Raw genomic sequence first — 17,109 nt, 5'->3', positions numbered from 1 at the left:
TATATTTTATCACTTGATGCTTTGTAACACATCTGGGATTGAACTTGTTGCTATGGCGCCACAAAAGCTATTTGTCTTCTTCTTTTTGCCAAGTTCCTCAGGTCAACACAGTTCCACATGTTCGACTGTTCAGAGCGAGACTCCTTGAAAGCATACGCTGACATTTAAAGGCCAAAGAGCAGCTGCTTTGATCAAACCATGATTGATTCACTTGTGCACAAAGTTATTAATGAATGACACTCAACGCTCTGTGTGGGCTGTATTTGGGAGGACTAAAAGGCTCGTTGAAAGCTGTACAAAAACTTCAGGTGATGTTTTTCTGCGGCACTGGACTGCTCTAAGTGGTTTTATCATTTATAACAGCCTTGGACATTAGGCACAGACTCTCTATCCAGACAGGGCACCCAGAGGTCTGACATAGATTTATAATGGCCTTGTAAGGGAGTTTCCATCCTGTTTTTACCCAGAAGTCTTTGCTGTTAGAGTTCATGGAAACATTGTAGTGAGTGCATACCTGAAGGGGAGAAGGCCACAGAGGCTGACCTTGCTCTTAACATTAGAGACACAAATTAAACTTGGAGCTGGGTTCTGTCGGCGTATCCCTGTATGACCGGCCATATTTAAAACGGGAAAGGTTTTGTTAGACTTCACTTCAAATATGAGCAATGAAACATCCCTTAACAACTGCACTGTCTGACCAGCGCTTGTCACTGGCTTTATTAAAAAATCTTAAGTCGACCCCACAGGGCCTCTGGGAGCAGGGCCACTGAAAGGCACCTGCGGGGAGCAATATCCGTCATATTAGCCCACTGTATTGAGAGGAGTGTGACTGGTTCAGTGGATCTGAAGGCTCCCAGCAGTCCCTGAACTGTAGGGTTTGGTCTGGAGTGCCGCACAGCCAACAGATCATTCTTCTCACTTTATTGACTTAAAACAGACAGAGCAGGAAAGAAAAGGGGAATCAAGGTCTAGAAATAACCCAGCGCTGCTCAGCCTCTGGCAATATATTATTAAGTGTTACAGAGATTTATGCTGCTCTCCTGATACGTGGGACATGAAATATAATCCTGTTGCACAAAATGTATTCATAATCATGATAGATATCCTCAGAATATACAGTCATACAATATTCAGCAGGACAAAGCAGAAAGTAGGTAGCAGAGCTGAGCTGAGATGGGACTGCCTCGCTGTGGCCTCCTGCTTTAGGCCACAACGGTCACTGTGGTCAGCCCTCAAACTGTCTGGCTGTGGCTGTGTGGAAGTTTAGCCAACCATGCATCCCAGATCAGATTACTCTGGTGCCCGTCTCTATGAGAACCATTAGAAAGATGGAAACACTAAGCTGCATCATGTTCTGTGGTCTGGAAACTTCCTGTGACATGTTATTTTTCATTTACAAACAGTAAAATTGCGATGAATTTCATCTTGGTGTCTGGAGGTAAATAGGTAAATGTTTGCACTGACGTGATGCATGGCAATCACACGGTTTGACCTGAGTGAATTGTGATAGCTGTTGTACAGCTGCAATGTTCAACCGAGGATTTCCAATCTGTGTGCATTGCCCCATGCACAAAGGCAAACGCTGCCACCTCAGCTGTTAAACAGGCTGCGCAGCAGAGCAGGAGCATTTGTTTAGAGTCGGGGCTGAGCTTGTGGTCAGATTGCATACTTAATCAACACAGTCATGGAAATTTCCAAAAAAAGACATGAACACACTCTCTTTTGGCCCTGGTATTGTTCTTGTGGTGTTTCCATTTTCAGTGCTTTATGTTTTTTCTTTATTTCATTTTGAACTTGTTGATTCAATTCCATGAAATCAATTTGACAAAACTTCTTAAAACCTAATTCAGTCAATTCCTTGCTACAGATTCACCTGGGCTTCAGCCTCTGGGTGTTTCTCAGTCAAAGCCATTTAGTTGTGTAAACTAAGAGTTGCTCTTGCTGTGCTGTGGGTGCAGATGTCTTTTTATGAATCACCTCACACTAAAGGCAGGTCTTATAAGTGCTGCTGTTGCTGTGGTGTATAATACAATATGACACCAAGTCCCTCTTCAGTTGGTCCTTCTCATTCTCTGGTTCTTCCTTGTTTACATTCCTGAGCCATGTTCAACACACAGTGGTCCTCCCCCTTCTTGTGTGGGCCCCGGTCTCCTTGTCTATGTGTGTGGACACAATATGTGGATGACATAAACATAGTCAGTGGGATGAGCTGTGTTCATCAAAGACGCACAACTCAAAGTCTAATCCCAGACCTATAGCTGCAGACTGAGGCCCAGATCAGTGCGTTTGCTTGTTTTTGCTGCACTGTTTTTCAAACCTCTGCACTGTGTGTACCATTACCCTTTCCCTGCTCATTCCCTCACTGCCTCGTTCTCTTGACTCTCCTGATTACTAGCGTATGTTGGCTGGCTGGCTCGATGAGGGGAGGAGGAGGGGGAAGGGACTGTGCCCTCTCATGCAGAGAGTCACATGGTGTCCCTGATTGGAGGAAAATGAGTAAAGACTGCAGCCTGGTTGAAATGGCAACAGACAAAAAGGCACAAAGGCTGAGCTGTTTAGAAGCGGGTTGCACAAGAGCAGCCTGGAGAGGAGGGTGCGATGGAGGGAAGAGCTCTGAGGAAAGATGTGGATTAAGAGAGGAAAGAGAGGGTGAGACAGAGAGGTGTCAGACACAGAGACTGGAGCTGTGTGTTTCTGTGTTTTCTGCTAGGCTGAGCGCTGACGTGATTGGCTGAGGGGCTGGGGGTGCAGACCTGACTCTGAGATCAGAGACAGACAAAATGGCTCCCAGAGAACAGAGAGAGACGTAGCGTCAGGGCACTGTCATCTCCCCTCACACAGCTGTCAGCTGACACCAGCACTGCCACACACACTCTACAGCCACCTGCAGTGGAGCACAGTGCAGAACATCTACCACAGTCATTTCACTGAAGACCTTGGCAGTACTTCTAGGAAACACTTGTTTAGTTCTCATGTAACACATATTAAAGCAAAGTGAGTCTCTCCAGCCTCCCTTGACCACCTTCACCTATTGACCTGCTCAGCCATGTGACGCACTTGCAGCTTTAGTTTCTCTTTCGCTCAGTCTGTGTTCGCCTGCCAAAGAAAATCCTGCACAGGGAATTCACCCTGAGTGAGAAAATACTGTAGGCAGGATGAAAACAACACTTGGCTCTTAGTGGCCACAAGAGGGAGCTGCTTTCAAAGGGCAGACGGCTCCTCTGATTGTAGGTCAGTGGTATTTTCCCTCCTGTCGCTGTGATGATGGCTGAGAAATCAAAAGTCTTACTGCATCATTAGTAAATAAATGATGCAGCTAGAGAAAAAAATACATAAAAGAAAATAAATATGTTTTTATCTGCTCCGAAACTTAATTTCAAAACTACTTTTTTTCTCAATTGTCAGCACAGTTTGCCATTTATAGTGAGTAGGAATATGATCCGGTTGACCGTAACCAAAGGATCAAAATGTTCCTTTTAAAAGCTTGTTTTTGAATACATTGACTAGATTAGAACGTGATACCAGTCTGAATGGATTGATTAAACACAAGAAATACAAGAAGACAATTTTCTTTTGCCTTTTTAATCTTAAGTGACGTATTACATTAGCTTTATTATGTTAATGACTGATGATTAAGTTAATCATTTACAATCCTTCTAATCAAACAATAATATTGTTGTATATTTTTTTGTTGAAATTGAGATAATTTGTTACTTGGGCCATATTTATTCCAATACAGTTTACTTTCTTTAAGTATTTCATTTGAAGTAACAACAGTTACAGGAAAACGTTTTGGCAAGTCCAGATGTAACGGATGTATTGAAGAATTTAAACAAACCCTCAGAAATGTGCTAAATGTACCTTTTAGATTTTTCAAATATTGCAAAAAATGCAAAAAGATTTACCACAAAAGTGCAAATATAGCTCTCTCTTTCTGTTCTTTACTCTAATTTGGATGTATCCAAAACAGCCTTTGCAATATTACAACGTTATATATATATATATGTATATATATATATCTCACGTCTATTTTCTTAGGTTTGTTTTTTGATGAAATTAGACATTCCAATAATTAAACATTGTTGGGTGGTGAGAATTCTGTCCAAAGTAATATTTATCCAAGCAGTTCTCTACATTTTTAATCAGTTGTTTGTACCATTTCTTTTAGTGTATGCTTGAGTGTGGTTTTATATTAAAATAAGAATGAACTGAGCCTGGATCGTTTTACCCCGACAGAGTAGATCAAGCCTGTGCTGGGATCAGTGTCTCAATGAGCACCAAAGGGAGGACAACTGGGACGGTTGTTATCTGAACTCCGGCAGATGTGTGTTTCCTGTTGACTTGTGAGTTGATGTGGCATGTTGGGCACTTTCGCACCGGCTCCACAAGCGCGTGTGTGAGATCCGAGTATTTACAGCCCATTGACTTGCATCGTCATCCGCAGACACGTGCACTATAGGCATCCCTGCTCCCCGCCTCGTGCCCCTGAGCCCGATAGCCTGGACATGGAAGATATGACAAGGCCGACCACCACTTTGGGTTAGACCAGTGTTCAGTGTGAAACCGCATTTGTGGGTGACAGAATGGCCATGTCTGAAACGCTTGACAGTGGAGAGGGTAAGTAACTCTTGGGAAACATGTTTAGAATTGCTCCAATGTTAACAGTTTTGGTCTTTTTGTGTCCGTTTTGACACAACACACTTTGATTATTATTATTGTTTGGCATATTTCTGCATTTAAAGATGAATCTTCTTCAGACCTCAATGTGTTTGGCATCAAAGCAAATTATGATATAGATTAATATATACAATTTTACTTGTGTCTCTTGTTTGTAGCTGGTTCAAACTTTAAATCCAATATATAGTGCTTCAGTAGTAATACAACCAACTGAACACCACTTTGAGCCGTCTCTTGATATCTCAGGCTGCACATTGGTGAACTTGGCTTACTGCCAGGCTATGTCTTCCCTGAACAGATATTTTAGTATTTCTGAAATGCAAAAAATAAAACCAATGCATTTTGTCTGCTTCTGTACGTAATTTGCGCTTGGGTTTAGCAGAAGCTTAGTGGAAACATCCCGCTCCGTACTTGGAAGAGATGTTCAGCGCCGTCTCTCCTTGCTGTAATCGCTTATTATACGTGGATTTGTGGCAGTAGGTGTGATTGTGAGTTGTCTGAGAGAGTGAGGGGCAGGCAGTTCTCGGTGTGCGCCTGCCTGTGCGCGCTCTGCCGGGGTGGCGTTTGGAGATAAGGACCGGCCCCTGCCTTGAGAGCGAAACAGACAGCCACACACCGCTCTCAGGATTAACCCCGTCATGTACCATTTCAGTGGGCGAGATTGCGCACACACCCTGGATTAACCCTTGTGTGTCTGCCTGTGTGCATGACTCTTAGCCCCTCTCTCGCGGTGACAGCATTGACTGCTCGTGTTGCCATAGCTACGGGGCCAGTGAATGTGAGATAGGCAAATCCACATAAGTCACCCACAACAGACACTCTAAGCTACTACCTCCCTCAGGTCCTGGAGGCACAAAGATGCTGCCAAAAGACTGACAGGAGCCTCGTGAGCTGTGAAGTGCTCATGTCGCGGCTGTCCATGGTCGGACTGAATATACATAAACTGGAGTCCAAGCTGCTCGGGTGAGAGACAGGCCTCAGAGCAGCTTATCCTCTGCACACGTCTGCTTCTGTCACTTCATCTGAACCACACTCACATACTAATTCAGCACAAACCCTCTGCAAAGACGAGCACCCAACTGTCCAGTTAGCAGTATAGATTTGGCCAAGGCATTATACTTGTGCTATAGAGTCAAGCATTTAACATCAAATCTATTCTACATTCAGCTTTGTTCTGTTTTGGATGTGGTATATTTGATTGCTATTGTATAGTGACTGTTTATGGGAGTGTATTTATAGAGAGGGGTCTGAAAAGTCTGTTAAAACCAGAAGCCAGGTTCTGTTACTGATGTTGCTTTTCCTGGAACAGCTGCAGATCTGAATATCAAATAAAAATAATGTAAATCACATCTGCAAATTATAACCAAATTACTAGAAAGAGTTAGAAAATTAGAGAAAATGCTCTACCACGTCTTCTGAATGCTGTTATAAAGTAGTGGTTATTGAGTAGGGCTGAATGAAAAATATCTAATTGCGATTAGATTCATGTTTTAATAATAGGATTCTGTCAAAAGTGCACATTTTAAATGCGTCCAAGAGAAATGACAAAAAGACTGAAATAGGCCTATGAATTGTCAGACTAATACAAGAACCACATTTCAGAACATGCTTGTACAAACTACAGGGTTAGAAGTTTTTTTATAAATTGAATAAGAGGATGTTTTGTTGCTTGTGGAAGAAATTTTGGTACATGAAATTTGATAATTGCTTCCATTAAAATGTTATTACTATTATTGAGTTACCATTACGGCTGGGTGACAAAATAATACATCAGGATTTTCTTTCCTCATATTGATTGATCACAATTTTTTATTCAATTTTATTATGTTGTTGTAAAAACTATTAATATTGGCTTTCAGTCAGGGTATGCAGAAATGATTGAAAAAGTATAATAACAATAATATCGATATTATTGTTAATATGCTTTTTGACACAATGATTTCAGTTGTCTTAAAACAAATATGTTCAGGCCTTGATATGCATCAAAATAAAAATAAAACCGAGCCAAAACCAAGACTAAATACAACTTTTACGTTTTCATCTTGAATACAGTACATTTTTGTCAGATGGAAGACCTCATGTTGTTGTAATATATTTAGTTAGATGTGATACCGATTCTTGTGTTATTGTATTATCAATACTTTTGAGATATAGTGTAGTCAAGCTTATAATATATTAATTTCCTGAACATAAACAAGATCATAATAATTTCAGTTTTAAAACAAAGACATTTTCAAATATGTTCATCCAAAGTCTGAACTCAAAACACATGGTTTTACTGACGGAGGATTGACCGCGGACTTATCGAAGAAAAAACCCAAACATTGATTATTAGAAGTGACTGAATTGCCATCTGGATCAAAATAGATTTTTGACTATATTCATAATCTATGTACTTACTTTACTTATATATTTACCAGATATTGTCTTAAAAAACTTGACTAAGGACATGTAAAAAAATCATTAGATAAATAAACTAATTTAAATAGAATATGATGTGACATTTGTACTTTAATCTAAACATTTCTGTTAGCATCAGTGTCAATTGTTCCAGGTTAATCCTAAATTATTCCCAATAATGTTATAAAATGTAAGCTTCCCGTTTAGACTTCCTGCCTGCATATTAAACTGCAGTACACTACTCTTTGACCCAATATTTTCCTTGTTCTTTTTATAGCTAAGCTTTAGCCATATGGGTGAGTCTTTTCTAGTTGTGATCTGAATATCTGATTATAATATGGGGCGATTTAAGAAGATTTAGAGGCCTAGGGGACTCTCCTTTTGGCTTAGCGCTCTGTGTGTGAGAGAGAGATTCCCAGAAGTGACTGAAATATATCCGCGCAAGTGTAAGATATGAGTGTGCACGGATTTCGTTTACAACATTTCAATCTTGCATTCAAAATTAATAGAATAAAAAAATATTGCCAAAGCTTTTCCACTCTTCATTGTCATCATTTGGCCGTAACAAAGGGTTTTTTGGCCCTTATTCCAGTCCACTTGTTTGTGGCAAATAGATTTGAGCTAATTAATCACAAACATGAGAACCACTTTGCAGTTGACATGATCTTTCAGTCTGTTGCATTAGGCCAATTCTCATCTGTGTCACTTACGAGGAAGAGAGGGGATATTGGGAGGAGGAATAAAAAAATGCTTAGCAGACAACCTTTCTGTGCAGTTGTGCATTAGCGGTGGGAGGAGGCGAGCAGGCAGAGGGTGGCTGGCGGTGCTGGGCAGAGGAGAGAGGAGCACAAGCATTGCGGAGCGAGAGGAGGAGGGCCTACAGCTATTGTTCATGTCCTCCCGTGAACAAAGGGCTCATCGGGGTCCGTATGTAAACCCACAGCAGGCTGCAGCCCACTGACAAGGCCTCATGCGGGACAAAACACAGCCCAGAGACTCCCGCAATTTTGCCCTTATTCCCACTCCATCTCGCGATTCGAGGAGATTGTATTGATTGTGTTCAAAGGGACGTGTTGTGTTGGTACGTAGCGTCCAGCGGGCCTATCCGTTCTTACGCACGGAGCGTACACTCGGTCTATCATCACGGATCTGTAAACATCAATTCTCTGATTGGACTTCTGTTCAGGTAAAGGGTCGCTTTAAAAAAAGGCACACATAGTACAATAATTAACACTTTACGTGTTTAAACGTAGTTCACTTTCCTCTGTGTTGGTTTGGTTTATCCTTTTTAATGTTTTACTGAAGTGTATTTAACGCGTCGGAGTTAGCTGCTCGGCTATGGGCAGCTTGAGCTAACCTCAGAGCTAACTGTGTGGCTAACACTAGCTTCAAAGGCCTCCAAGATTCTGTCGTCCACAAATCGTTCTTGTGGTGGATTTACTTTCACTTCATGTGGCTATAAACACCATATATGTACACTATATGTGTCTTTTAACTGTATTTGTCTCAAAATCCTGCTGTGTTTTGATTGAAACCCTGCAATAGCTAACATAAGTGTTAGCATTCTGCTCCTGCTTTATCTAATTGCCTTTGTAAGCCTGATTCTTTATCTTTTAAAAGTGTGTGCTTTCATACAGGCACGTGGCAGATGAAACATTTGCACCATATTGGCTGTGAAAACTAAAATCGACGTTGATTTCTGTGTGTGATTTAGCATGTTTGATTTGGATGTAGAGTTAGCCTTCACTGCAATAAACGGAGCTGTCGCCCCTTTGCGTTGTGCCCAGCAGCTGTGGCAGATGTCCAGGATGGAGGGTTAGTGTGTGTTTTGTGACTTCTGGTTATTGCAACAAAACTGTGTTGCTTCTAGTTTTCACAAAATGCACTTTGCTGTTTGGATGAAATGTGGAGAAAGACGTTGTCACTTCTCCAGAAATGCATCTTAGTCGGAAGTATACAGTAATGTATGTGGTGTTTGTGCAGATGAGAGAGGAGCGTCCCAGTGGAGGAAGTGGAAACCAGCTGATGTGATTGTGACGGTCTGTCATTAACCACTAACAGGAAAAGAGAGGGGCTAATGGAGCTCTCAACAACTAATGGACACATAACTATTGATTATTTATTTATTTATCATCTCCATTTGTTTTCCTCCTCTGCTGATGCCATGGCTCTAGCCCAGCACCACTGTCTCCTATAAGCTACTAAATGGTTGTTTTTTGCAATACAAAGTGGAGCTAGGGTTTCTCATAGATGGCTTTTGTAGCAGAGTTCCCTGTAGTGATTTATGTGAGCTCCAGAGTGTCGAGAGTATCTCAAATCCAGTTTTGTTGTTTTTTTAGAGTCCAATTCACTGTCTGTCTGTGCTTGATGTTGTCAGGTTTGACGATTACCAGTTGTCCTAATTAAAATGTTAAAATTAAAATGCATTTTCACGAGTAACTTAACCATAGTGTACCATGTAGTTGTGGTGACATGTTTCTTCAGAGATGAGATGCATACATTGATGAGGGGTTTCACCATAGCAACAGCATGGGTCATGACCTACATGTTGCTGTGACTGGATGGCCTATACAAAAGAACTGCGCTATTGGATCATAGTGGTGACTGTAGCCATGTTTATGTTGTGGATGAAATGTATAACAGTATGTAAACACGGTTTGTCACATGGTTACTCCGGTTGGTGGTGTGATCTATTTTTGAAGTGTGAAAAATGCAAGAGGCATGGCAAAGCAGATACTGTTTTTACTCACTCACTATTTGCACGAGGCTTTCTTTAGCAGACTTTGATTTTTTTTGTGTTGGTGGAGCACCCCAATTGGTGCAATATTGGGAATGACCTGTTAATAAGTGCAGCCAACTGAAACTAGGCCAATGAATGCATGTGCCTCGCTGCAATCTGCTGTAAAGTCAAATATCGAGTGAAATTTTAAGTTGAATGCTTTTAAAAAATAATAACTGTATAAGCCTTAAATGGTCCTAATAATTCTTGTTGTTGTCTGTTTTAGGCTGTTCCTCCAAGTCGTTCAAACTGTACTCCCCCAAGGAGCCCCCCAACGGTAGCACTTTCCCCCCTTTTCATCCCGGCACCATGCTGGACAGAGACGTGGGGTGAGTCTTGTTCTGTCGTTTCAGAATTCATAAAATAAGTTTATGTACAGTATGATTCAGTTGGTCTTTTGGTCATTCGTAGCATTATATTAATCTACTGTAGAAATGCAATTCAAATTCTAAAAGATGATGAGCCATGAGGTAAACATTTTTTTTAGCAGTTTTACAACTTCTAAAAATTCAAATTACAGGAAATATTGAAATAATGATTCTAATAATGATGATGAAAAATATGCAAAGTACAAATGAGAATGTAAAAAAAGAAGTCCAGAAGAAGATTTGCTGCTATTACCTTTTTGTCTTCTGGATCCTTGTGCTTTTTTCAAGTTTTCTTAATATAGTGGCAATACTCAAATTTCTCATATGTTGGAGACACACAGTTTTGACGTATTGGACAACCCAGATTCACACTTTCATCCACTGCACCCCAAAGAGTGCCTTGGGCTGTCTTGTCAGTCGCTTGTCTTGCCGACCAGGATTAAATCGATAAATGCAGTCAATCTGTTCTATTGTGAAAATGTCTTATTTTTGCCTCTGTTGGTATTGGCCTGGGTGGGAGAAGCGTTCAGTGCTTAAAAATAAGAATTAGGTCTGACCGTGTGGCTCTCGAGGGCTGAGAGGCTTATCTATGCCGTGTTTTACAGCTTGTAGTGAGATAGTTGTCCGTGGTGGGTGTTCATTGTAGAAGCGTTATTTACTGTGTCTTTGTATCATCCAATTTGTGCCACATTTGGCTCCCATCCCAGCGCCGTAAAATCAAACTGGGTCCTGAACGAGGCATATTAGTGCTGTACCTAAATGTAATCATCTGTTCGGTTTGTCTTTCCAGCCCCACCCCGATGTATCCTCCCACATACCTGGAGCCAGGAATAGGGTAAGACAACATTAGTTTCCATTATCTCTCGGGTGTTGCAAAAATGCCAATTAAACAAATAAAGATAAGGCTATGTGGGGAAACTCTCTTCTTATCTCTTTTTCAATAGTGTTGTGTATTTAGTCTGTGAAAGCTCATCAAAGAATAAGGTTGTAATTGTATGGCTGTCTCTTACTTATCTTGTTTTATGGTGATCCAGGAGGCACACACCATATGGAAACCAGACGGACTACAGAATATTTGAGCTAAACAAAAGGCTACAGAACTGGACGGAGGTATGTGTGCCCAGCAAAAAGACCCACATAAAAACCTACAAGTGGCTAATAATAATGTGTAACGCAGGACTGTGATAATCTTTGGTGGGATGCATTCACTACTGAGTTTTTTGAAGACGATGCCATGTTGACTATAACGTTTTGTCTTGAAGACGGCCCCAAGCGTTACAGTAAGTACATAATCCTCTCCTTCATATATGTATATACAATGTTATTGGAACAAATGGTATTAACATCCTAGATAACCTGCTTTCTTAACCTTCTTCACTGTAATCTTGTGAATGACCGAGGACAACTTTGTGAATACTACTATTAATACAACTGTTTTTTTTCCCTCTGTCTTTCAGCAATAGGCCGGACGTTGATTCCAAGATACTTCCGGAGTATATTCGAGGGCGGTGCCACTGAACTTTATTATGTGCTAAAACACCCAAAAGAGTCCTTCCACAATAACTTTGTTTCCCTCGACTGTGATCAGTGCACCATGGTTACCCAAAACGGAAAACCAATGTTCACACAGGTTCGTCCGTCAAATATGACATTTTTGCTGAATAGTGCATTGTGATGAGTAATAAAAGTCCCTGTATTTACAAGTCAAAGCTGCATGTAATACAAACAAATCAAATCTGATCAAAAAATGCGGCTAAAGGTTTTTTTTTTCTTTTTTAAATCATCATAGGAGTTTTCTTATCTTATTACATGATTAGATATTATGCAACTCAAATGTTTGTATCTATAGTTTACTGTTGTGCGTCTGTTATTAAAATGTATGTATTCTTTCATGTAGGTGTGTGTAGAAGGGCGCTTGTACCTGGAGTTCATGTTTGACGACATGATGAGAATAAAGACCTGGCACTTCAGCATCAGACAACACCGTGAGCTCATTCCGCGCAGTATACTGGCCATGCATGTGAGTACAGCAAGTAGAAACTGGGAGAAAGCCACGTTGTATTTCTTTTTTTCTAATCTCATTTCAATTATTTCATAGGCCCAGGACCCACAGATGTTGGACCAATTGTCCAAAAATATTACAAGATGTGGCCTGTCCAACTCCACCCTAAACTACCTCCGAGTAAGTCAATGGTGCTTTTCATGCTTGTTTTCTCTAGTCTTAATGATAGTCTGTTGACCTGTTGTGATGTAAATTATGTCCACATTCTTGGTGTGATTGTGTTTTGCCTCGCTAAACCAGGAGCAAAGCCACTTTTCTAACATTGGGTATTAAAAACAAAGGTGTCAAAGTCTGTTATGTCTATATTTTCTCTGCAGGTAAATTTGGTTAATAGTTTGAAATAATTGTGATTCATGAGCCAAATCATATTTTTTGCGATAATTGAGCAGCTGTACTTTTAAATATCTCTATGCTGTACTTTAAATGCACATTTTTTAAACTTATCACACTCACATTTCACAATTTTCTTAAGTTTGAGTTCATGTTGACTAAAGATGGGGAAAGAAATCCATTGTCCCTGGGATAGTTAAACATTAAGGCAAAGAAAGGTTAGGTTCCAAAAAATGTACTTTGTAAAGAGTACCGGTAAGCTGTTTTGCGTTGGTTTGTTTGCCTTTTCTGAAACACAAAAGAGGCCCAGATGCTTTTTCTTACAAAGCAGCTCTTTTTTTCTTGCCGACATATTTGTACAAGGAAGTCTGATAAATAGTGTGGTCGGAAAGTATCAGCATGGCTCATAATCCCGATCTATACTGTTGAAGTTAACCTGCAGAGAAAGTAAAGACCTATTGTATTGTATATTTTTGGGTGGCACTTATGTTTAAAAGCATTTGTATTAAAAAAGTGACTAAAAGCAAGCACACATCATGGAACAGAATTAATTGTTTTTCCAATATTTTTCGCAATAACAATTAATACATTAGATTAATTGTACAGCCTTATAAAGTGTGTAGAAATAGGATGCAAAAAGTTTTCTATAATTTCTAATATTAATGATCAGTATCTCATAGACTGTTCCTCTTCTCTCTTTCAGCTATGTGTTATTCTGGAGCCCATGCAGGAGCTCATGTCCAGACACAAGACGTACAGCCTCAGCCCCAGAGACTGTCTCAAGACCTGCCTCTTCCAGAAATGGCAGAGGATGGTGGCACCTCCTGGTATGTTGACAAGAACGATACTGAAACCACACTGAAACACATGGTGGTGACTATATTTTATTATACTAACTTTACCCATCTTCGTAGCTGAGCCCTCAAGACAGGCCCCAAGCAAGAGGCGGAAGCGTAAGATGTCAGGAGGCAGTACCATCAGCGGAGGAGGAACCAACAATAACAACAACAACAAAAAGAAGAGTCCAGGCAGTGGATTTCCTCTTTCAAGTCAAGTCCCAGTGAGTGCTTCAGTGCCACCTACTGCTGGTGTTATGCTATTGCACATGCAGTAGACCAATGCCAATGTGATAAATGTCAAATACATCATTAAAACATCATTGCATCCCAAATGTATTGCTAAGAAACCAGTGCATACATTTGTGATCAAAGTCCATCTAGCGGACTACCTGACAAACTAGGACTGCATGGTTTAGGGAAAAAATCTATCTGTGGTGTAATTTTAGATTTGTCATTTATGTTTTCAAATCAGGGTTCATTACACATTTTAAACGCATACAGACTTTTGAGAGAAGTTTGATCCATTCATTATTGGACCAATACAAGAATCTCCTAGATCTACATTTTAGATGATTTAGTAAAAGTGCAATTTGATAATGTTTTGGGACCCACTGTAAAGCTTTGGGGACCAAAACTGTTTTACTAATGTCCATACAATGATCTTACACATTTTTATTTCTATTACATTTTAACAACACAATTGACCAGTGCACAGTACACAACAATCATTATAAAACACAGTAACGAAATAGACACTAAAATACAACCACACTGTACACACTGCCAAGTCAACACTTCAATCAAAACCTACAGAGAAAAGTGATTCAACTTCAATTCACAAAGCGCCATTGTGTACACGTTTTTGAAAAACAAAATAGTCATTTATCTTAAAATGTTTGTTTTTGTTTGGCTTATTTTGACTCCCGCCCAAACCACAATGCTGTTCTGTGATTGGTTCCAGCTGGCAAGGTTATGATTCGCCTTGTCTAAGGTGAAAATGCGTTAAGGTTTTGGACTTGCGACATTAGTTGTGACTTTCCTGGGCCCCTTCTGTAAATGTAACCTTTGTTTTTGCCTTGTAGGATGTAATGGTGGTAGGGGAGCCCACACTGATGGGAGGAGAGTTTGGTGACGAGGACGAGCGTCTCATCACGCGGCTGGAGAACACGCAGTTCGACGCGGCCAACGGCATCGACGATGAGGACAGCTTCAACAACTCCCCGGCCCTCGGCTCCAACTCGCCCTGGAACAACAAGCCCCCCTCCAGCCAGGAGAGCAAGAGCGACAACCCCACCTCACAGGCATCACAGTAGAGTCCCGCCCATGACCTCAAAACGACCCCCTGTCTGCCCGCCCTCTGCCCCGCGCCTTCACCTGAGCCGCCAACATCAACAACCCAGGCATCATACCGCAGACACAGGCTAATTGGACTTGTAACATCACTTTACAGTAAGTTAGTCAGGAGATGTTGTACTAAAGGGTTAGGTGCAGCAGGTGGCAACAGTGAGGTCCCCAATAAAGGTGCAAGGTTGGTTAGGGACAACTCATGCATCTGAACTTGGCTCTTGGTTCTGGTCTTTTTTAAGTTTATAAGCTGCTTGAGACGGTGTTCATAAAGTATATATGTGTGTGTGAATGTGCGAGCGACTGTAATAAGTTAGCCTGGGTGCGTTTGTGGCTTTGCTAAAACAGACCAGAATGGAGAACCAGTCCGTAATGACTTTAAAAATTCACACACAAATCTAAAGGCTGATATGTGGCACTAGGGAAAGAAATGCAAGCATTATTGAAGGACAAACCTAAGGGGTTAGAGCCATCTCTGCCACAAACTGAAGGCAGCGAGCGCGCGCACACACACACACACACACACACACACACACAGTAACACATTTTAAGAGTTTTTATACAGTATATATTTCCCTAGAATGTTTTTTAATTTGTATTAAACGCCTTCATTTCAATTGTTAACTTTTTTATTTTCTACCAATACTGAAAAGCTACAGACCAAGGAGCAACACAGGACTTTTATCCCTACCCCTCTAAAGTATATTGTTTTTATCTTTTATGTTTATAAAAGAGAAATAATTTAGTGTGGATGTTTTTATTTCGTCTTTTTTGTTTTGAATTTGTGTATTTGTGCTTGTATATTTAAGGTAGTAGCAAAGTTCTGTCTGACTGTAATAAAATGTATTCTTACTTAGATTTACCTAAAGCCATCCTGATCTAATGTAAAGAAAACAAAAATTAGCAAAAGCAGAAAAAACACTCATCCCATCCCTTATGCCCCCCTCTGCTCTTACCTCTCCCTCTTTTATATAAAACGTGTGTAAATTAAATTGCAAAAACCCCGGGGGTACAATGGCACCATGAGGAAATAATTTTGCCTTTTAACTTTTATTTATTTGGAAAGTCTCATGCGTTTCATGTCACCACAGTTTTGTGTACTTCAGCTTTCAACACGATGTCAAAGTGAATGTGTTTGCTGCATTTGTTACTAAACCAGTGAATTTCAGAGGTTTAACACTGGCTTTTAATAGTTTTGTCCAAATTGTCTTCCTTTGTTCTCATCATAATCATGAAACATCAGATTATCTTCTAAAACCAGCTAGACATTAATTTTAAATCGGCATATTTAGTAGCAATGCTGAATCTGTAATGAGGCTGAAGTTCTTGTTTTGTACATTACCATTTTATCACAGTTAAAAGCTTTTGGATCCGTTTTTAAATGGTGACTTGTACCTTTTCCAAAACCCTGTAGAAAAAAAAATCATTGTTTGATATATATATTTTTGATTTGGTTAGTTTCTGCCCTTGATAATTAATGTATGGTACCAATAAAAGATACATTTTCACTTTACATTGTGGTGCGGTCATTGTCAATATTGGCAAGTTTTCACTTGAGTTTTCAACATTTGAGTCTGCATTATTTTGTTTTTGTTGCTTTGCATGTGTTTAATGTTAATTTGATTTCCTTGTTTGTTTTCCATGGATACTTTTCACTTGTCATTGTTCTGCAGCTCAAAGATGAAGTGACAATTCCTGACTAATTACAAGAAACTCTTCACTTTTCAATGACTAATGAAAACTTCAGTGTAGCATGTTTGTCCAGTGTTGATCACTAAACCTATAGTAGGCCTCGGACAGTATGTTGTAATAATAAAGTGCATATGACAAGTTAGACCACACATTTCACTAAAACCAGTAAAAACTAAGTTCATTTTCTACTGCTCGCTCCGGCCAACACACAGACATAAACAATCATTCACACTCACATTTTAGAGTTGCCAATTTTGCCTAACGCATGCATCCTTTTGGACATGATTGTATTAAATATTTACTTGACATGTTGATATTCATTTTTCCCAGTTTGACAGTTTGGGTGAAGTTTATAATGTTACTTCCTGGTTGGACATGAGCAGCAGATGTTACATAATGTTACCTTGCAACTAAACTGTAAACGAGAGCCAAAATCCATATAAATTACACAATTGTTATTATTTGACGAGTAATACTTAAAAAAAACATTTTGTTGAATGATTGTTTGAACTGTCCCCGTATATGTTGATGGAAAGCTTATTGATGACAGGTAGATTGTCCATTTTAGAACTCAGCAGTATCGACTTTTATTTTTCTATTTGTCTTCGCAAACACATG

At 40.0% G+C, this 17,109-nt stretch overlaps 1 protein-coding gene across 1 annotated transcript; it reads left to right on the top strand.

Annotated features, from left to right (window-relative positions):
• Positions 1-4,425: 4,425 nt before the first annotated feature.
• ldb1b (LIM-domain binding 1b) lies at positions 4,426-16,312 on the top strand. The gene is made up of 11 exons (XM_072462433.1): positions 4,426-4,617; positions 10,083-10,185; positions 11,015-11,059; positions 11,259-11,334; positions 11,402-11,504; positions 11,682-11,854; positions 12,122-12,244; positions 12,323-12,406; positions 13,320-13,443; positions 13,531-13,676; positions 14,538-16,312. The coding sequence occupies exons 1-11, from the start codon at positions 4,584-4,586 to the stop codon at positions 14,766-14,768; spliced, it is 1,242 nt and encodes a 413-aa protein (XP_072318534.1). The 5' UTR covers positions 4,426-4,583; the 3' UTR covers positions 14,769-16,312.
• Positions 16,313-17,109: the final 797 nt, after the last annotated feature.

Source organism: Eucyclogobius newberryi, unplaced genomic scaffold, assembly GCF_026437365.1.
Source record: "Eucyclogobius newberryi isolate DKJ021-1_F unplaced genomic scaffold, fEucNew1.0.hap1 SCAF_4, whole genome shotgun sequence".
NCBI lineage: Eukaryota > Metazoa > Chordata > Actinopteri > Gobiiformes > Gobiidae > Eucyclogobius > Eucyclogobius newberryi.
This window is presented reverse-complemented; position numbering and strand designations above follow the sequence as displayed.